Source organism: Eretmochelys imbricata, chromosome 2 (genome assembly GCF_965152235.1).
Source record: "Eretmochelys imbricata isolate rEreImb1 chromosome 2, rEreImb1.hap1, whole genome shotgun sequence".
NCBI classification, from domain to species: Eukaryota; Metazoa; Chordata; order Testudines; family Cheloniidae; genus Eretmochelys; species Eretmochelys imbricata.
Window position 1 is genome coordinate 242214988 of NC_135573.1, and position 21948 is coordinate 242236935.

Genomic DNA, 21948 nt, shown 5'->3' on the forward strand with positions numbered 1-21948 from the left:
CTTTTTAAATGTCTAGTTTAAAAATATATCAGTGTTTTAATTGTTTCAAAACTCACCTCCAGTAACAACTTCTGATTTTTCTGTCTTCCATCTTATCTAGTAGGAATTTTGTATTCAATTCTAATAGAAGGTGCCTAACTCCAGATTTACACATGCAAATAAAACTGTTTTTAAAAGGTGCTGAGACACTCTCATTAAAGGGATGAATCCAGCCCATTGCATTTAATGGCATATCTCCTGCAGCAGACGTTGCATTTACTTAGCGCCAAGAGAAACAGATTGGCAAGAGTGAATACACTCTGTTAGTTACTAGCATGTATGGCTAGATGTATGTCTGTGAAATATTTCTGTTTTGTTTATTTAGGTACCATTTTATAAGTGCTTGTTTTTGGCCAAAGTTTCTTAGTGTTATAGATGAAAACACATACAATATATAAAGTTATACAAAGAACCTAGTGTGCCAGAAATGAACTAATATGTCATAATGTTATGAATACTGTTATGTAATAATTGTTAGTGAGGGAAAATTATAGTATATTGGGGGAAAGTGTAATGTTTATTATATGCCTATAATGCTCAAATTCAATGGGTGTGTACAGGAAGGTAACCCACTGGCTCCCCAGATAAGAATACCCAGGCACACAATCAAAAGACAGTAGCATCCATCAAGGCTCCAGGCTGAAATGGCACAGCTGTTTTGCCAGGGTGGGAAAGGATCAAAAGAGATCAAAAAGGACTACAAACTGTTAAAAAGTGTCTTGATCCCTGTGAAGAAGGTGAGGGACTGTCCAGACAGTATCAGTGAGTTCTGACAAGGGAGGCATACAGACAGAGAGAGGCTCCATGGAAGAGATGATAGGAAGCCAGTCCTAACTAGGGTTCTCATGTGGAAGACACCTGCTAGGCTAGACATGTGTAGTGTGTTTTACTGTTGTTAAGTTTTCTCTAATATGCTTTTGTTCTAAAAAAATAATACTTTGCTTGAAGAAAACTATTTGATCAGTGCTTACCACTGTCATTGTCCCAGAAGGTACAGAAATATAGGGTCTGAACCTAAGTCAGACCTGCTAAGGCAACCATGGTAAGTACCAGAGGACGGCAACCCAGGGCCTGGTCTGTGAGTGGGAGAATTGTATGATTCCACCTAAGCCAGATGATAGCTAGAGGTTTGAGTCTGAAAGGTGGGTGCACTTGACAGGACCAGGAGGAATCAGAGGTAGTTTAGCTCAGTCACTGTGACACCTGGCTAATGATGGAAAGTACTAGACATTACAGTGCACAAGCTAACACTTTTCCTAAAAAAGGAAAACAAAAAGTTTTAATTTCTGTTTCTTTGGATGAAACTCCGACATTCACCCCCAATGGAAGAAAATAGGAAAGATGCTCCCATTAATATGCGTTACTAAAGTACATAAAGTAAAGTACAAACAGCCATGGGTAAGTAAACAAATAACTCATCAAAAGTTGTGCATTTATAAAGGTTACACACCTTTTTGGGTGCTACTGCAATATTGTCAACCTCAAGCATTCAAATATGAGTCAGGCCTCATAAAATTGTAATTGGCTAAAAGATGAGATTTACTTTTAAAAAACTGGATTCTTTTCCTCTGCTTTCTGGTTTGTGAGCCTCTAGGGTGCCTTAGAGCATGTTATCAAAGATTTTTATGCAACTATGAGGTCCAGAAATGTACTTTTTAAAGGATGAAAGCTGAAACTCTCATGTAATCACATGACTCCAGGAGTTGAGGTTTTAAGAACAGTACCAAATCTCATGAGACTACTGCTTTGAGCCACCACAGTATAAAGCCACAAGACAAAACTCTTTTCATAACCTGAGAAGTATAGGTTTCTTCTACCAATGTTGGCAATTCAAAGTGTTCAACAATCATGAATCAGGCCTCTAAAAATCATGAGATTGGCTTAAAATAATGCGATGTTTAAAAAAATAAATAACATTTGGAAATCTACAATTAATTTGTTCTAAACACTCGGCACAGCAATCAATCAACAATAATTCATATAAAGCACAATCTCCATCTTGCGTAGCACTAAAACCGAGAGTAGTCACTCTGCTGTTTGGGAAAGCTATGAATATAGAGACAATGGAGTGTAGGAAGACAGCACTGCATTGGTTTCACTCACTTCATGTTCGGGAGATTATCTTTGTCAGCTTCAGGGCTAGAAACAATTTTATGCAAATTAATACTTAAGAAACTGACGGCTTAGAATACTATTTGCCAAAGAAAGTTTCCTACTTGCCATTGGTGAATGTCTGTCACGAGGTGGACAGGCAGAGGGTGTAATTTGGATTAGGTGGCTAGCCCCTATAGTTTGATCAATCATAAATTATAAAGGGCCTATTTTCTGGTTGAGGTTTGAATGGAAATGACATCTTAAGAATGCATCCGATGAAGTGAGCTGTAGCTCACAAAGGCTTATGCTCAAATAAATTGGTTAGTCTCTAAGGTGCCACAAGTACTCCTTTTTGTTTTAAGAATACAGAGGCTCTTGTGAGTTTTCTGTCATTTGGGGCAAAAATAGCGGAAGAACAACCTGTGTGATTTCCATGCTGTCAAACCTGACCCCTAGTCCTGATTCACTCCCATACCCAAGCTCCAGCTCTGTGCCTAACTGGACTGTCTGGCTGGCCCATCTCTATTACTTTCAATTTGTTCTGTAAAAAGAAAAGGAGGACTTGTGGCACCTTGGAGACTAACAAATTTATTTGAGCAGAAGCTTTCGTGAGCTACAGCTCACTTAAGCTTATGCTCAAATACATTTGTTAGTCTCCAAGGTGCCACAAGTACTCCTTTTCTTTTTGCGAATACAGACTAACAGGGCTGCTACTCCGAAATCTGTTACAATGGGAGTCCTGCACGCCATTGACCAACACTGCAACTTAGAGCCAGGGGGTGCTGCTGGGGCACCCCCAGTTCCAGCGCCCCTGAAGCCCCTTTTGGCTAGGAGAGAATCCTGAAGAAATAAGGGAAGGGAGGGGGCCGTGAAGAAAATGGGCTGGGGGGGGGGGCGCTGATTCTTGCTTTGCAGAGGAGAAGCAGCGGGCGCATGAGGTCTGTGCAGGTGGCATGAATCTGAGGGCGGGAGGGAGAAGCAGAGAGGGGGTGAGTGTGACAGACAGGGCGGCCGGAGGAGTGAGAATGGAGGGAAGCGGGGGAGAGAGGGAAGCGCGGCGGCGGCGGCGGCGGAATCACTCCCCCGCCCCCAAGCGCTGCCCCTGCCAGCCGCACCGGCGTGTGAGGCTGGGGCGGGTCCGACTCTGCCCTCGCCGAAAGGCCCGGCCCCGCCAGACCCGACCTCGGCCGCAGTAAGAGCCGCCCAAGGAGCTGGGGGCCGCTGTGGGGAGCCCGGGGCTGCCTCGGGGGGCTCTTCCCGCAACCTGGCGGGCCGGGGGCGGGGCCTGGGGGGGAAGGGGCGGGGCGGGGCCAAGGGGCGGAGCCTCGAGCGAGGCTCGGCGCGGGTGTGCAGCGGCGCGACGGGAAGGCAGCCGCAGATTGGACAGGCGCGGTCCCCGCACGCGCTGCCTGCCCCCGGCCGCTCTGTTCCCTTCCAGGGCAGCCGCCGCCGCCGCCGCCGCGGGAGGAGGGGCTACAGCCCTGCGCCTGGGGCTTCCCCTCTCCCGAGGCGCAGCAGCAGCGCCCCAGCTGGGCGCACCCCGGGAGCGGGCGGCGCCGCTGCACGCGCCCCGTGTCTCCCTTCCCAGCCCGGCGGGCAGGTGTTGCCGCCGCCCGCTTGAACCGGAACCGTTTTTGCAAAGGCAGCCTGGGTGGCTGCGGTGCCGCCGCGTGCGCCGGGGGAGTGGATCCAGCCCGCTCCTGGGGAGGCGGAGGAGGAGCGCGGCCGCTCCGCCGCTGGCAATGGGGCTGTGCATGAGCCACGCTTAGCCGGCCTGTGCCCTGCCTGCCAGGGCAGGATGATTTAGCTGCTGCGCCCTCCGCTCGGCTGGACGTGCTCGGGGCACGGCTTCTTGGATGAGCCGCCGCGGGGATCAGCCGGGGAGCGCGGCTGGAGGGAGCAGCCGCCACCGCCTCTTCCTCTGCTGCTTGTTGTTTTCTCCGCTGCTGCCCATGGCTTCTCGCCCCCGCCAGTGACGGGCTCCCCCTGCATCCTCCCGCGCCTGGCCCGGCGGCGAAGGAAGATGGGAAACACCACCTCCTGCTGCGTCTCCTCCAGCCCCAAACTACGCAGGAATGCCCACTCCCGCCTGGAGTCCTACCGCCCGGAGCCCGAGCTGAGCCGCGAGGACACGGGCTGCAACCTGCAGCACATCAGCGACCGGGAGAACATAGATGGTAAGAGAGGTGTGGGGGCTGCTGGGCTGGGGAGCTCCCGGCAGCTAGGGCAGCCCCCCCCCCCACAGCCCCGCTGGGCTGGGGAAATCCCCTCTATCTCCAGCCACAGGGGCAGCCCCCGGGGAAAGGCATCTCCCACAAGCACAGGAATTGCCAAGTGGGGGACACTCTGCTGTCCTGCTCAAGGGGGGAAACATGGAAACACCCAGCCCTCCTTCCCCCCCTAAACACCTTGGGAGCTCCCGTCGCCTCTTCCTTGCCTCTCAGTGTTTACTCACTTCTGTCCCCCGAGGAATCTCTTCTCTCCCCTCCTCCTTTTCCTGGGTCTTTCGGTGATTGCAGAATATATAGCGAGACAGAGGGTTTTTTTGGGTTTTATGCCTCCATCCACAACTTCGAGGTCTTTGGATGCCCCTATACTTGTATAGCACAATGCAGCATTATTGACCCCATACTAATATGTCATGATGTAGCTCTATTTGTGTGGATTCCACCTGTGCAAGTATGTGGTACACAGTGTTAGGATCCTTGTGTGGATTCTTGCAGTGTACGTTGTGCTATGGCATTATTTATCTGCCCTTTCTTCTGATTTGAGGCCTTTATAGTTCTCCCACCTTAGCATTGAATGAAAACCTGGAGTACTATTTACCCCAGACCATACTTTCAAGATCTTTGTGTGTATTTGCCCCCTCACCCAGCGTGGACTGATGTGACACTGTTTACGCTGGTCCACAGCTTCCAGATCCAATCCACTCAACTGTTTGAATTTCAAAAGCGAATTTTGGCCCACCCAAATTTCCTGAACAAAGATGGTCCGTGGACTCAACTGGTTATCTGTTGCTATGTGTATGCCAAAGCCAATCCTGGTTGAGGGATAAAACATAAAGAAAAACCCAGATAGTTATGGAAGTGGGAGGAATTTATCTTGTAACAACCTTCAGTTCCAGTGACTTATTTCCTTCCATTATACTGATGATGAGGCATTGGTATAATGGAGTGATGAATATTCTCTTTCTGCAGTATTATTGGAAAAACTTTATTCTCATTGACTTAATAATGACCAATATACTTTTGTGTGCTCTGGTTAATTAGAACCTGGCCTATTCTTAGGTGTGATTTTAATGTTTAAGTATAAACTAGTTTCTGATTAGCTGAAATAGTTCTAAAACTTAAGTGGTAAAACTTCAACTTTCTCATAGTTTGACGTGAATTTCCTTTGGTAGAAAGCCAAAAAAGTCACATTGGCATACACTTAATTTTTTTCAAAATTTTTTCATAGATTGTGATCAATTGCAAACTTTGTTTTAAAGCAGTTCTCACCATTGGCTAAAATTTAGCTCTTAATAATAGAGTAATTTTACCTCAGATTACGATTATTTCTTTTAATTAAGTTACATTCTGGAATTGTGACTGTTGTCTTTAAGACATTTTTGTTTCCACAGTAGCAAAAGTGGACTGTAAAAAAAAAAAAAAAAAAAAAGTGTAATGGTCAGGTTTGAGAAAACTGGGGAAGATTTCCGAGCCAGTTGTTGACCTGTGAATGGCTGATTCTTGTAACACCAGTGTTGTCCAGGTTGGCAGTGAACACCATTTTGCATGATGGTATGGATAATATCTAGTCATGTTTCACATCAGTAGGAACAGGTCTTGCTCTATAGTTTTAAATGAGAGGTTTGGGTTTTTTTGAGGCGTGGGGTGTTGTTCTTTAATGTGGTGACAATACAGAAAATTCTAAATGTCTTTCTTTGTAAACTTACTTTTTGCCAAGAATTCTCTTCATGGTTTGGTTAGACCAGTGATGCTCAACCTTTCCAGACTACTGTACCCCTTTGAAGCGTCTGATTTGTCTTGTATACCACAAGTTTCACCTCACTTAAAATATGCTTTCTCACAAAATTAGACCTAAAAATACACGTGTCACAGCACACTAGTAATGAAAAATTGCTCTTTTTAATTTTTACCATATAATTATAAAATAAATCAGTTGGTATATAGATATTGTAATTATATTTTAGTGAATAGTATATAGAGCAGCATAAACAAGTTGTATGAAATTTTTATTTGTACTGTCTTTGCTAATGCTTTTTATGTAGCCTGTTGTAAAACTAGGCAAATAAGTAGATGAGTTGATGTACCCCCTGAAAGACCTCTGCGTATCCCCAAGGGTACACATACCCCTGCTTGAGAACCAATGGGTTCGACCAATTTTCAGATCAGTAACAGTACTCCATAAGTGGAAGCACTGATGGGATGTGTGTGCATGTTGTCTCTGTCCTAATAAATTTTTGTCAGTTAAAGGACCCTGTGCTTCACCAGTGGAACATAGAAAATAAATACTATCTATCTCTGTTTCATCAGGCTCAGCACTGTGGCAAATGAAGTTAAGTTCTCAGGTGGGGGAGTTGCCTTCAACTCTAAGAGCATATAACAAATTTTATGGTTTGTCTCCTTTCCCTTGCTGTTTGCTCAAATCTTGCTCCTCCCTATGATACTGATTAGCTATAGGGTCAGAGGCATCAGTTCTCATTGAGGAGGCTGATGAAGAATGAGTTAGTGTTTCTTTGTTGAACACAATTAGGGATATTATGGATAAAACTAATTTGAAATACTCACTTTTGCATATCTGTTGTGTTGCAGTCAGATCCACTGGAGGTCTTTGGTCAAAGACGATAGACTGATTACAAATGTAATAAGACTTCTTTTTCTGGAATCTTATTTCCTGAGACTGGGTACATTTTTGTTTTTAGATTGCCATATAGTTTCAAGCAAACAGATAGCTGTGGTGACACAATGGAAAAAAAACAACAAATAGTGCACTGTAATAATATTTCTACTGTTTTTCAATAACTTGAAAAAATTTACATGAAACAATGAAGGAACAGTACTGTGGTCAATTCTTTGTGTGTGTGTGAAGAGAGAATAGAAGGTCTTGATTCTTCAAGCATCCTACAAAATATCTAAAATCCGTGAAATATTCTTGAGAGCTATTTAGCTCTTCAAGAATTGGATATTTCTTTGAAAAAAACAAAAACAAAAAAAACTGGTGGTACCACTGTAAATAAACAGTTTGGGTACTTTGCCACTTTGTTTTTTAACCTGTGTTTCTTGCTACCTGTTACTGCAGCGAGAACATCACTATCAGATACAGTATGTTTGACAGTGATGTTCAAGTTCTGGAAATGCTAATTCACTAGCACTGTTTTTTTTTTCTCTCACACAAGTACTAATCCTAAATTGCGCTTTCAGGAATTGCACATTGTGGTGAGTAGAATGAGTTGTTGTTGTCCTCTACCTTCAAGTCTGCCTTCAGTCCTCTTGTGTTAATCAAGATTTATAGAACTCTACCTTTTAGGGTTGGGCAAAGCAACTTTTGTAAAATAAAACTACGCTAAACCTTCTCCCATCTTTACACCAATCTTAATCTGTTACTAAGGTTTGAAAAATGTAACCTCTCACCTGTTTGTTCCCTGCATCATTGCATGCTTTAGTCCAGGGCAGGACCAAAATGGAAATGCTGAAATACAGTGAGAGAACTGATTATTGTGGCATTTCCAGGCTACGTAGAAGCTATGGTATCTTGTGAAAGAGATTCTTCTCTTATAGTTGCCCGCCTAATTTTGTTGAAGAAACTGGTTCTTGTAAATAAATGAACTCTTGAGAGCCTGTGCAAACAGAACCTTTTGAGGTTTGCTAGTTGTTCTGTGCTTTGCACTGAAACCATTGCAAATGCTGTCATGAAGTGAGGTACCAGTGAATTGCAATTCCAGGACCTGATCATGCAGCTCTTGCAGTGGAGGGGCTTGCATTGTCTTAAATGGAAGTTCTGCCTGAGTAAGGAATGTAGGATTGGGCGTACAGATATACCTGCCTGATGCCGTGTTGTCAAAAAGCATCATTTTTGTAAGATATCAGGAACTCTTCGTGTCTGTAAGTGAAGGGAATTTTGGAAACGTTTGGGAACAAACTTCTTTCAGAGACTTCCAAGTGAGAAGGCTAAACTCCTTTTCTGAATGTTTTTTCTGCGTGGTGGCCATGTGGAAATGCTTCAAGAATCACCTTTTTGATTATCAGTCAACAACACATTTTTCTGAAGAGTTAAATCCATTGAGTTTCACTGTTAATTAGACCATTATCTTCAGGCACAGACAGAGGCAGTAAGGATAACTGGTTATCTGCTTTGCTGCTATATGCTTCCCAAAAGCAAAAGAGGAATTCTAACATAGAGGTCAGAGGATACCCACTCTTTTTAATGACTGATTGCTCATAGAAACTTTTAAAGTTTATGAAATGGTTTAACATTTAAAATCTTGCTTCAGGAAAGTTATGACAATAGGCTAAGGCAGTGGTTCCCAAACTTGTTCCACCGCTTGTGTAGGGAAAGCCCCTGGGGGGCCGGGCTGGTTTGTTTACCTGCTGCGTCTGCAGGTTCTGCCGATCACGGCTCCCACTGGCTGAGGTTTGCTGCTCTAGGCCAATGTCAGCTGCAGGAAGCGGCGGCCAGTACGTCCCTCGGCCCGCGCTGCTTCCAGCAGCTCCCATTGGCCTGGAGCAGCGAACCGCGGTCACTGGGAGCCGCGATCGGCCAAACCTGCAGACGCGGCAGGTAAACGAACCTGCCCGGCAGGGGCTTTCCCCACACAAGCGGCGGAACAAGTGTGGGAACCACTGAGCTAAGGACTTCTTCATGAATTTGGATGACCCATTTTTATATCTGTTGCTCATCAGGAGACTTATCTAGCAGTATCCTGGCTACAAATATAAGAGAGAACAGTAGATCACTTAATGTGTCAATCTGGTAAATTGCTGTTATTACTTAGATGGCCTTTTTTTTTTTTTTTAACCCAGTCTTTTGCTAGACATTGTCCACTTTAAAATTGTTGTAGTATTTGGTTATTGGTCTGATTAAGACATGTGGGCTGGATTGTGTATTCCATTTGGACATGGGGGTTCTGGATTTGAAAATCGCACAATGGACTCTGTAAGGGGCTCAGGTGTTATGGTGCTGGTGCTAGGTGCTGTTATAAAAGCTAGCTCAATAAAGGAAATTTAGATTACAGATTAGCTGTGGTCTAGATTACATTTATACATGATGTCAGCGTGTCTGTTGTCACACAGACAGATCCACTGTTGGCTTAACTAGTGAAAGAACTGAGAGATTGCTGATCTGAAAAAGGTGGCTCTCAGACTTGATTTTCCTGGGTGGCGCAGATTTTTCCCACAGTAGGCTCTTTGTTTATTGAGCTTTGGTGGAGAGAGGATAACCTCAAAGGATATATGGTATGAGACCACTGTCATAACCTGAAACCGACTGAGCTCGTTGAGCAGGGGCTAATCATAACTTGTTTTTGGTAGGAAATACAGTTCTTATTGTAAGAAGTTACTCTGTTCCACCCCCCCTAATGTTGCTGGGTCCCATTTTTCATTGCCAATTGCAGATCAGATAACTGCACCCTGTGTGACTACATCCATAATAAACCTATTCAACGCTTTTTGTGGTGGGTTAATTTTTCTGCAGCTGGTAGACAAACTCTTGAAAAACAATCTACCATGAAAGCAGTTTATTTGTGAAAATGGGTAGTAGCCATGTGAGAACATCTGAATTAAGATTACATAGTGTGCCTCAGGTGTGCTGGACTCTCTGAGAATCATGAAGTTTTATATGTTACCAAGTACAAAACTCAAGTGTAGTACGGTTTTATAATCTGTCTGGTTTACTTAATGAAGATTTACTGAATGAGAATGTTCCTTTCAGAGTGAATGGTGGATTGTATCCTGCCCTCATTTTCATTTTTCCAATTTCACTGACCTCAACAGAATTGCACAGGTATAACTGATAGTAGACATTTCAGGCCAAATTCTGCAATTTTAACTGGTTCGTACTGGGATCTAGTGACAGTGTGGGGATGGATTCCAAATCCATACATTGAAAAGCTGAAGTCTTAAGGCAGTGATACCCCCTTCTCTGTGAATGACTATTGTGTGATTTCGGTGTCTATATTTAGGATGTCTCACGTATAATTTTGTTCCATAGAACCAGTCAACACAAAGGTATACATTCATTTGTATCCAGTTGAGTGCTGATAAAATACAACAATCTTCTGAACACCCAGGGCCACGTTTCACGAAGGAATAGACCCAGACCCACAAAAGCAATTTTGCCACTGTCTTAGTTTAGTTTGGAGTGTTTAGGTACTTGATCTTGCATACCACAGACTAAACTGTTTTTAAAAGTGTAATCTTGCTCACATTAGCACCTCCCCATCTCTCATAAAAATGGGCCATATGATTTTTAATTACTGTAAGTATGACTGATCTTTTGTCTTTACATTTCTTTTGAAAAAACAGTGTAGTTTAGTACCGCTAAACTCTGTGCTGGAACACTGGTTCAGTACTGGCTCAGAGACAGCTTTGTCATTTACTGACTTTCTAACAGTATACCTTGCAGCACCTACTGTTATTCTTAGAGGTCGTGCATCTAGGTATCGCTGATACCTTAGCCTTTAATAAAACTACTGTGTTTGCATTCAAGCTCCTACACTGAGCTTGGCTCCTATATTGCACTTTGCTACTGATGCCAGTGTTAATGCTTTCCTTGCTTTTTGTGTTGGTTTTTTTCCCCTCCCCCTCTCATCTCCGTGCCTTTTTTTCTTTCTGATCCTTCTTTGCCAAGTGACTACCAGCACCTTGTTCAAAGCCTGCCTAAATTCTCATTTCTCCCATGTCATTTGCAGGAAGTGAGTTAATTCACACTGTGTAAAATACAGTGCAGACCCGTTTATGCACGGATGTCGGGAGTCAAGCCGTCACGACCGCGTGATAATGGACTGCGGGTTAAGAGGGCCATGCTGAAAAAATGTCTAGTCATTCAACCATTTTTGCTGTTAGTGTATATTACTGGCAGTTTGGCTCTATTGAGGTGATTAAACCAGCTGTTTATACCAGTTTCGTGAGTGAAATAAGCTATACTGGTAAAAGCACACATTGTTGCCACCTGATGGTGTGAAACTGTTGAGCCTGTCTTCAAGCTAGTAGAACCTTGGGAGCAAAAGAGCAAATCAGTAGTAGACCCAAGTGTGACAGGTTGGATCACAGAAACCCCCTGGGAGCTGCCACCTGATGTGCCAAGACTATTTTTGCCCCTGCTTTCCCTGCCCTAGCAGCTTAGGACTTCAGTGCCCTCCCTGGTTTGAGCCAGATCCGCTAGCCTGCTGCAAACAAAGCCCCAGGTCTGAACCATGTCCCCTAATCGCTGTAGGCTTAACTGAAAGCAGCTTACAGAAGTATTTTTGTCCTTAAAAAGAAAAGGAGTACTTGTGGCACCTTAGAGACTAACCAATTTATTTGAGCATGAGCTAGCTCACAAAAGCTCATGCTCAAATAAATTGGTTAGTCTCTAAGGTGCCACAAGTGCTCCTTTTCTTTTTGCGAATACAGACTAACACGGCTGTTACTCTGAAACCTGTCATTTTTGTCCTTGACACTCAGATGCCCAACTCCCAATGGGGTCCAAACCCTGAATAAGTCCGTTTTACCCTTATAAACTCATAAATCGTTCGCCCTCGATAACACTGATAGACAGGTATGCACAGCTATTTGCCCCCCCCCCCAAGTATTAATACATACTCTGGGTTAATTAATAAGTAAAAAGTGATTTTATTAAATACAGAAAGTAGGATTTAAGTGGTTCCAAGTAGTAACAGACAGAACAAAGTGAATTACCAAGCAAAATAGAATAAAACCCGCGAGTCTATGTCTAATAAAACTGAATACAGACCAAACCTCACCAGTTCCAGTAAGCTTCCTCTTACAGACTAATCTCCTTCTTGTCCAGGTCCAGCAATCACTCACACCCTCTGTAGTTACTGTCCTTTGTTCTAGTTCCTTTCAGGTATCCTTGGGGGTGGAGAGGCTATCTCCTTAGCCACCTGAAGACAAAATGGAGGGGTCTCCCACAGGCTTAAATAGACTTTCTCTTGTGGGTGGAGACTCTCTCCTATGCAAAGTCCAGCTCCAAGATGGAGTTCTGGAGTCACCTGGGCAAGTCACATGTCCATGCATGACTCTCAGTTTTTACAGGCAGAAACCATTGTCCACATGGTATCTTGAATGTCTTCAGGAAGACTGATTCATAGATACTAAGGTCAGAAGGGGCCATTATGATCATCTAGTCTGAGATTCTGTGGCCTGCATTGTGCAGGAGGTCACTCACCCACTCCTGTGAAAAACCTCACCTATGTCTGAGCTATTGAAGTCCTCAAATCATGGTTTAAAGACTTCAAGGAGCAGAGAATCCTCCAGCAAGTGACCCGTGCCCATGCTACAGAGGAAGGCGAAAAACCTCAAGGGCCTCTTCCAATCTGCCTTGGATGAAAATTCCTTCCCGACCCCAAATATGGTGATCAGCTAAACCCTGGGCAAGATTCACCAGCCAGATACTACAGAAAATTCTTTCCTGGGTAACTCAGATCCTACCCCATCTAACATCCCATCACAGGCCATTAGGCCTATTTACCATGAATATTTAAAGATCAATTAATTACCAAAATCATGTTATCCCATCATACCATCTCCTCCATAAACTTATCGAGTCTAATCTTAAAGCTACATAGGTCTTTTGCCCCCACTGCTTCCCTTGGAAGGCTATTCCAAAACTTCACTCCTCTGATGATTAGAAACAATCTAATTTCAAGCCTAAACTTCCTGGTGACCAGTTTATATCCATTTGTTCTTGTGTCCACATTGGTTCTGAGTTTAAATAATTCCTCTCCCTCCCTGGTATTTATCCCTCTGATATATTTATAGAGAGCAATCATATCTCCCCCAACCTTTTTTTAGTTAGGCTAAACAAGCCAAGCTCCTTGAGTCTCCTTTCATAAGACAAGTTTTCCATTCGTCGGATCATCCTAGTAGCCCTTCTCTGTACCTGTTCCAGTTTGAATTCATCCTTCTTAAACATGGGAGACCAGAACTGCACACAGTATTCCAGGTGAGGTCTCACCAGTGCCTTGTCTAACGGTACTAAAACCTCCTTATCCCTACTGGAAATACCTCTCCTGATGTATCCCAAGACCACATTAGCTTTTTTCACGGCGATATCACATTGGCAGCTCATAGTCATCCTATGATCAACCAATACTCCAAGGTCCTTCTCTGTTACTTCTAATTGATGTGTCCCCAGCTTATAACTAAAATTCTTGTTGTTAATCCCTAAATGCATAACCTTACACTTCTCACTATTAAATTTCATCCTATTACTATTACTCCAGTTTACAAGGTCATCCAGATCCTCCTGTATGATATCCCCGTCCTTCTCTAAATTGGCAATACCTCCCAGCTTTGTATCATCTGCAGACTTTATTAGCACACTCCCACTTTTTGTGCCGAGGTCAGTAATAAAAAGATTAAATAAGATTGGTCCCAAAACCGATCCTTGAGGAACTCCACTGGTAACCTCCCTCCAGCCTGACAGTTCACCTTTCAGTAGGACCCATTGTAGTCTTCCCTTTAACAAGTTCCTTATCCACCTTTCAGTGTTCATATTGATCCCCATTTTTTCCAATTTAATGAATAATTCCCCATGTGGCACGGTATCAAACGCCTTACTGAAATTGAGGTAAATTAGATCCACTCCGTTTCCTTTGTCTAAAAAATCTGTTACCTTCTCAAAGAAGGAGATCAGGTTAGTTTGGTACGATCTACCTTTTGTAAAACCTTGTTGTATCTTGTCCCATTTACCATTGACTTCAATGTCCTTAACTACTTTCTCCTTCAAAATTTTTTCCAAGACCTTGCATACTACAGATGTCAAACTAACAGGCTTGTAGTTACGCAGATCACTTTTTTTCCCTTTCTTAAAAATAGGAACTATGTTAGCAATTCTCCAATCATACAGTACAACTCCTGAGTTTACAGATTCATTAAAAATTCTTGCTAATGGGCTTGCAATTTCGGGTGCCAATTCCTTTAATATTCTTATGTGGATTGGAGCATTCCAAGATGCATTGTTCCTTAAAAAGAAAAGGAGTACTTGTGGCACCTCGGAGACTAACCAATTTATTTGAGCATAAGCTTTCGTGAGCTACAGCTCACTTCATTGGATGCATACTGTGGAAAATACAGAAGATGTTTTTATATACACAGACCATGAAAAAATGCGTGTTAATCACTACAAAAAGTTTTCTCTCCCCCCACCCCACTCTCCGGCTGGTAATAGCTTATGTAAAGTGATCACACTCCTTACAATGTGTATGATAATCAAGGTGGGCCATTTCCAGCAGAAATCCAGGGTTTAACAAGAACATCTGAGGAAGGGGGCGGGGTGTTAGGAAAACAAGGGGAAATAGGTTACCTTGCATAATGACTGAGCCCCTCCCAGTCTCTATTCAAGCCTAAGTTAATTGTATCCAATTTGCAAATGAATTCCAATTCAGCAGTCTCTCGTTGGAGTCTGGATTTGAAGTTTTTCTGTTGTAATATCGCAACTTTCATGTCTGTAATCGCGTGACCAGAGAGATTAAAGTGTTCTCTGACTGGCTTATGAATGTTATAATTCTTGACATCTGATTTGTGTCCATTTATTCTTTCACGTAGAGACTGTCCAGTTTGACCAATGTACATGGCAGAGGGGCATTGCTTGCACATGGTGGCATATATCACATTAGTAGATGTGCAGGTGAACGAGCCTCTGATAGTGTGACTGATGTTATTAGGCCCTGTGACTGTGTCCCGTGAATAGATATGTGGGCACAGTTGGCAACGGGCTTTGTTGCAAGGATAGGTTCCTGGGTTAGTGGTTCTGTTGTGTGGTATGTGGTTGCTGGTGAGTATCCGCTTCAGGTTGTTCCTTAAGTGCTTCTTGATTGGGCACTTAACTTTACGAATTCCTTTCTCCAGGAACTGACCAGATGCTCTACTAAGGTTATTTAGAAATCAAGCCAGTACACGGTCAATATTCATAACTTTGAATACAAAAATGATACATGCATAGAAATAGGATTAATAGATTCAGTAGACCATAACTTTACATAGATATGTTACAAGGCATACGTAGCATAGAACATATTCCAGTTATATATATTTATAAGCATATTTCCATAAAGCCTTATGCGGGGCACTGTCGCACCAAGTGTGGTGCTTTCCATGGTGCATTAGTATTTCAGCAAGGTGATGTATTTGATACTGTTAACACATTGTTCTTGCGTTTGAGATCTTTTCACAGCCTTCTGATGGATATAGAAATGCATTATGAATTATTCCTGCTTCTCTCTGTGTGAAGGGAAGAACTTATTACTTTCCGCTGTTGAGAAGCAGTTGTTCGTGCTTTGCAGGTCTTGCATAGGAGAAGGAAAAAAAAATAAAAAATGGAGATGTGCTTGATCAGAGAACCCTAAATTTCCTTGCTTGCACTCTGTCTCTAGGGAGCATGACAGAGACTGTAAAAGTGTGTGTGTGTTTTTGTGTGTGGCAAATGGTGATTTTGTGTTGGGAAAGTATGGGTTGTGGGTTTTTGTTTCTCCATTTCTGCACAGTTTAATTGTTCGTAGGGAGTAGTGATGTTGTCCTCCTCTCTCCTTTCCCAGCTCTGTTCTGTTTATTGAGAGGGAAGTAAGATAACAGTGGGATCCATGTCAGATGGATCAGTACTTTGACTTTCAGAGATGTGATAAATTCTATATGGCTTTTTACTTGTTCTGTGGGGAAAACTTTCCTTGCTGCAGTTGAGACTGGTGACCATAAAAATACAAAACCTTCCTCCTAAATGAACAAGTCAATATTTATTTCCTTTACTATGGAACAATTCAGGAGATAAAGAAAATTTCCTGCTTTACCTCTTTATGCCTTCTGCACAAAAATGATTTTTCTAATGTTCCCTGATTTCGTTAAAAATAAAAATTAGACAACTGGTACCTGTAGGTCAGAGTTTCTCAAACTGGGGAGCAAGCTGCCGGGGGGGAACATGCAATATATTTTGGGGGCATATGAGAAGCTTTAGAGGAAAAAAACAAACATAGCAGTGAATAACTAGCAAAGCTGATTCCTCCTGGTCCTCATATGGTGCTGTGCATTTTGATGGATTTCTGTTAAGGTTGCATAGCATTATACAAAATCATTGCCATCTGTACATTAATCTTTTTGCTGTGACACAGCTGAGATACTGTGTACCTCAAAGTAGTACACTGTACCCCCCATATTGATCGCTGTCATATGATTATTATATGTTTTGTACAAAGTATGCCTTGTGAGGCATCATTTTAAAAGTCTTGATCTATTGAATCTTAATATCCTGGTGAGGTTGTATGTACTATCAATGTATGTGAAGTTATAAATTTATTGCCATATGTGATACTGAAATATGTTGTGAGGTTGGGAGACACCCATAGCTGGCCTTTCAGTCGGGGCAAAGGAACAACTAGCCCTGGCCAGACAGGCATTGTGGCCCATCAAGAAGAATCCACTCTCCTCGAGATTTCTGAGGGAGGGGACATACGCAATGAGGGCTGCCTAACCCACGTCACAGCAAGGATCTTTCTAACTGCTGAAAGACAGTGTAAAAGAGGGACAGTGACATCATGACAGTGAATTTCAGCCTGTCTTCTTCCCCCATCTCAAAACCTGGAAGATTGTCTGGAAGACAAAGACTTTGAACTGGGGAGATTGGTCCCAGCTTCGGAAGGGAGTTCAGCCTGTGAATTGAGAACTGTGAGCTGCCTGTAATATGTTAGAGTGAGAGACTCTTTGATTCAAATCTTTCTGTAGAATTTAGATTGTGAGGTTTATCCTTATTTCTTATGTAACCAACTCCGATCTTTGTCTGCTACTTATAATCATCTAAAATCTATCTTTCTGTAGTTAATAAATCGCTTTGTATTTTACCTAAAACAGTGTCTTTGGTTGAAATGCTTGGGGAAATTCATCTCAGATTACACAGGCTGGTGCATGTCCACTTTCCTTTGACAAAGTGGTGAACCATCTAATGAGTTTGCACTGTCCAAGGGAGTCTTGAGCAGCATAAGATGATATATTTTGGGGTTCAAGGCTGAGGGCTTGGGTGATGTGCTGGTGCCTCTCTGTATGATTCATGGGACTCAGGGAACATTCATGCAGTTTAGCTGAGTGTGGGGCTCCACATGTTCATGGCTGAACGATCGCAACTCCTGGAGGAGTTTTGCTGCTTGTTGCTGGCATAGCATTATGTGAGAGACAGCACAGGCTGGAGAGTGAAGGGGGCACAGAGGTCCCTCAGTTCCAGGTTATACCATGGGGATCCTGTCACGGCAGTATGCATATTTGATTATAAACATAGACCACATTGCTTTTGCTCTTGTTACAATGGATTCTTGGCTCTGTTTGAATCGGTGCCTTAGTGAATTTCATGTTGATTATTTTTTAAAATCGATATATGGCCCTACCAAATTCACCATCCATTCTGATCAATTTTACAGCCAGAGGGTTTTAAACTGGTCAATTTTCATCTGAAATTTCACCGTGTTGTAATGGGATTGGGGAAGGGATGTTTGCAAAGTTGTTGTAGGAGGGTTTCAAGATGGCCATCCTCACTTCTGTGTTGCCTTCAGAGCTGGGCTTTGAAGGCAGCACCCTCCCAGGTTCCTGTAGTTAAGAGGAGGTTCCCAGAGGTAAAGGTGGGTAGGATCTTCCCCGTTCTGCTGGGAGCGTTCCAGCCATGGGCTTCTAGCTGCTAGTCCAGGGCAGGGACAGATTAAGGCAGGGACTCATTGCCAATTTGGGGAGCCCCCCCAGGAAAAATGGGTGCCCCAGCCCCAGAAAAAGCCCCAGGGCAGAAGCCCCATCGGGTCACCCCGATCCCCAGCAGCAGCTGCAGGGGCTGAAGCCTCGAGCTCGGACTGCCCTGAGCCCCAACTGTAGTGGCGGGGGGGGTGGACGCCCCAAGCCTGGGCTGCCTCGAGCCCCAGCTGGAGTGGTGAGATGGGGCGCAGAAGCCCTGAGCCCAGGCTGCCCCAGTTGGAGCAGTGGGGGGAGGCAGAAGCCCCCGGGGAGGAAGCCCTGGGCTCAGCACCCGGAGCCACAGCAGGAGCCGCGGGAGGGAGGGAGGGGGAAACAGAAGCCTGGAGCCCAGCTCCTGGGCTGCTGCAGTGCATCCTAATTTCTGCGCTGCCTTTGGAGGTGGTCTGATCTCCGCACCAACAGCGACTGTGTAGGGGAAGGGCAACTCTTGTCCCTCCCCAGCCCAGCCAGACTAGCAGCTAGGAGCCCCCAGCTCCCAGCAGCAGGGGAGATCAGATTTCATGGGGGAGGGCTCATTTCATGGTTTATCACACATTTTTCACAGCAATGAAATTAGTAGGGCCATAGGTATACGTACTTGTGTGGCTGTGGGTGGGGGCGTAAACTGCTACAGACATGAAGAGAGGCATGATCAAATAAATTTGAGAACCACTGCTCCAGGTATGTATACAATGTTGTTGTAGCCATGTCGGTACCAGGGTATTACAGAGACTAGATGGGAGAGGTAATATCTTTTATTGGACTAACTTCTGTTGGTGAAAGACGAGCTTACACTGAGCTTTTCTTTCAGGTCTGGAACACATACTCAGAGTTGCACAGCTAAATACACGATGGAACAGATTGTTTAGTATCAGTAGTTCATGAGGTTATAGATAATCGTGAGACCTCTGGGGACGATGTTTTGTTTCTGCATCTGTGGACTGCCAAGATGTTTACCTCCTAGATGTCTGTAGCGATTTGAGCACCATAAACACCTGAGATACTACCTTGGGTTGGGAATAAGAAGTTTGTTTATAATATTGTGTTCTTCTGTTAACTTAGGAAACTGATCTCAAAGTATTCATGAAACTGGCTGATTAAAGGAGGATATAACTCCAGTATTTTACTGGGACAGTTGGCTAGTAAAGAAGTCCTCCCTACTGAAAGCAACGAGAGTGGTTCAATGGACAATACAAAACTTAGCTCAGTGGAATCAAGGAATATTGCTCAGAGGAACCCACAAACTTCATTGTAGGAAAAAAGACTGTAAGGGGTCTGTTTTGGATTAGTTGACTTGAGTATTGTGGTTGACCACTGTTCAGTTTTATTTTATTTGATCATTGTTCACTCAATGAAGTAAGGTGTTTCTGTGATTTGGGAAATTATGCAAATATACTTTGCAAATATACATACTCACGTCTGACTAAGTGTGAACCGTATACTTTCCTGTGTAAAGAGAGCTTGTATCAAAATAATACGTGTTTAGTTAGGAATCTTGACTGTTATTGAACAAGACAGCCAAAGGTATATGGACAAAACATGTCCTAAGAGAGACACATTTAGGTAGTCCTCCAGATACTTTACAAACATTGAATTGAACCTCCCAACAACTCTGTGGGGTAGAGAAGTACTTTGAAAAAGAAGTTAAGTGATATGTCTGAGGGACAGGAATATAGGGAATTCAGTATCTGAGTGGGATTGGAACTTGCACATTTTTGGCTCCCCGTTCTGTGCTCAGACCATTAGATCGTGCCTATCTTTATAGATTGAGTAAGGTTTTCATTAATCAATAAAACTGTTTAACCATCATTTGGTTTGAGCAACTGTGGTACTGAGGCAACTCTGTCCCTTTAAAATGAAATACAGGTTAAAGAAGTCTCATAACCCAAAATCCACACACGATCCCAGAAACGATGGTTAGTATTACGTAGATCAGCAGAAGCTTCTGTTCATAGACAGATGGTTACTCTTCGCTGAACTACGGTCAGTGTATTGCAGTGTTAATTCTAAAGGCTTGGCTATATTGCACCCTAAATCGGTGCTGCTGCGATTGGTGCAACAGTGTCGATTTAGGGGGTCTGGTTAAGATGCGATGAGCTCTTGTTGACTTCGGTACTCCACTTCCCCGATAGGCAGAAAGTAAGTCGGCAGGAGAGCATCTCCCGTCATCCTAGCATGGTGTAGACATTGCGTTAGGTCGATGTAAGCTATGTCCTTGAGAGGGGTGATTTTTTTTCAACACCCCTGAAGGACGTAACTTACTTTGACTTAAGCGGCAGTGTAGACCAGGCCTAAGGTAGACAAAGGTTGCCTTCAGTTTTCGTTCTAATACATATTTATTCTCTTGGCAGACATGGTAGCTTGGCTGCCCTCGTCAGTAAGGATAGACATTATTATAAATTGGTCTTATCTTCCTTTATCTTCGCTGAAGTCTCACTGACACTAAATAGTATTACATACATTACACTCCCTCAGTATATAGCTGTTAAATTTAATTGTATTTTAATTTTAGAGCATGTTTGTTTTTTCTTAAATACTGTTACTAGCATGATCAAAGACACTAAATTGGGGACTAAGAGCAATTATTGCAAGACAAGATGCTTAATATGCAAGGTCACACACTGTTCTACTCTGTACATTGGGATTTGAAACCATTTTTTCACTTTACTAGGAAGAACAATATTTTATGATGCTAACGCAGTTTCAGATTCCGCTGTAGACAGACTGTAGCCTTTTACAATACCCAAACTCCGTGGGGTGAGTTCAGGATGCAGTAGTAGCTTTAAGTTGAAATTCCCTGGCATGCCTTTTTTTGTACACATTTTGAATTTTTTGGTGAATATTAAATCCATGTAGCAATTAACAATAAATAGGACAATTTTTTAGCATTTTATGCTAATATAGGCTGAAGAGAAATACTAAAACACTTTTCCAACTATACAGAAACTCAAACTGTGGTGAGCTTTGAATTAATTAAAAATGTTCCTTGATACATGCTCTTACTCTGTACATTTTAAGGACCCAGTTCAGATATGTTATGTCTATTTCAAGATGATTTAACAAGGTACTTGATGAGAATAGTTCATCTACACTAAAAAAAACAAAAAACAACCCCACAGCCGTGAGTCTTATAGCCCAGGTCAGCTGACTTTGGCTCCTGGGGCTTGTGCTACTGGGTTAAAAATAACAGTGTACACACTCCAGCCTGAGTGGGAACCTGTATGCTGCTATGTTTAGCCCTGTAGCATGAGCCTGTTTAGTTGACCTGGACTCCAAGACTTGCTGCTGTGTTTTTTGCAGTGTAGACATACCCCTGAGCACTCTCGAAAGTGTGGTTTCTGCTAGTGACTCATCCTCTTAGCTCTTTCCCTTTGGATTAAATGTATTGTTAAAAAATGCAAAATAGCTGTCTTTAAAAAAAAAAAAAATTGAACTATTAAACCTCAACATTTTATTCAAGTGACTCTGGCAAGTGGCTCTAGGATTGTTTCAGCTTAAAACAAAACATCAACAAAAAAAAATCCAGTTTCACAGGTGAACAGTGGAGTTTTACCCTCACATGTGCACATACAACAGATCATATTTCTCAGCTCTCCTGGTCTCTCTCTTCCATTGGGTTAGTTATCATTGGCACTCCCTTCTCTGTAGCTTTTTATCGTTAATATTCCAGCTTGACAAAAATCCACCCAAACTATTATTTTTAGCAGTCTTGGGGTTGGTGGGAGAAGGGAGTAGAAAGTTGACCATTTTAAGGTTTTAAATCATACTGTCTGCAGTGGAAAGTCCTCTCTTCTTTCATGGTTGGCCTTTGGGATAATCCTTATAATGTCAAACATATTGCTTTAGCAAAATATATTTACCATCCTGATACCAGCCACAGAAAGAAGTAAAATAT

The 21948-nt window shown here is 43.0% G+C and overlaps 1 protein-coding gene across 4 annotated transcripts in view; it reads left to right on the plus strand.

Annotated features, from left to right (window-relative positions):
* Positions 1-3525: 3525 nt before the first annotated feature.
* CCNY (cyclin Y) overlaps positions 3526-21948 on the plus strand; it is a 224634-nt gene continuing 206211 nt past the window's right edge. For 2 of the 4 annotated variants that reach the window (XM_077808318.1, XM_077808319.1), the window contains exon 1: positions 4176-4310. Coding sequence is in view for 1 of the 4 variants with exons in the window: in XM_077808317.1 (XP_077664443.1) it covers positions 4157-4310 (154 nt within the window). In the remaining 3 variants the exon portion in view is untranslated. Of the gene's footprint in view, positions 4311-21948 lie in introns of all 4 variants that reach the window. The other 2 variants (XM_077808317.1, XM_077808320.1) reach the window with 2 other exon arrangements.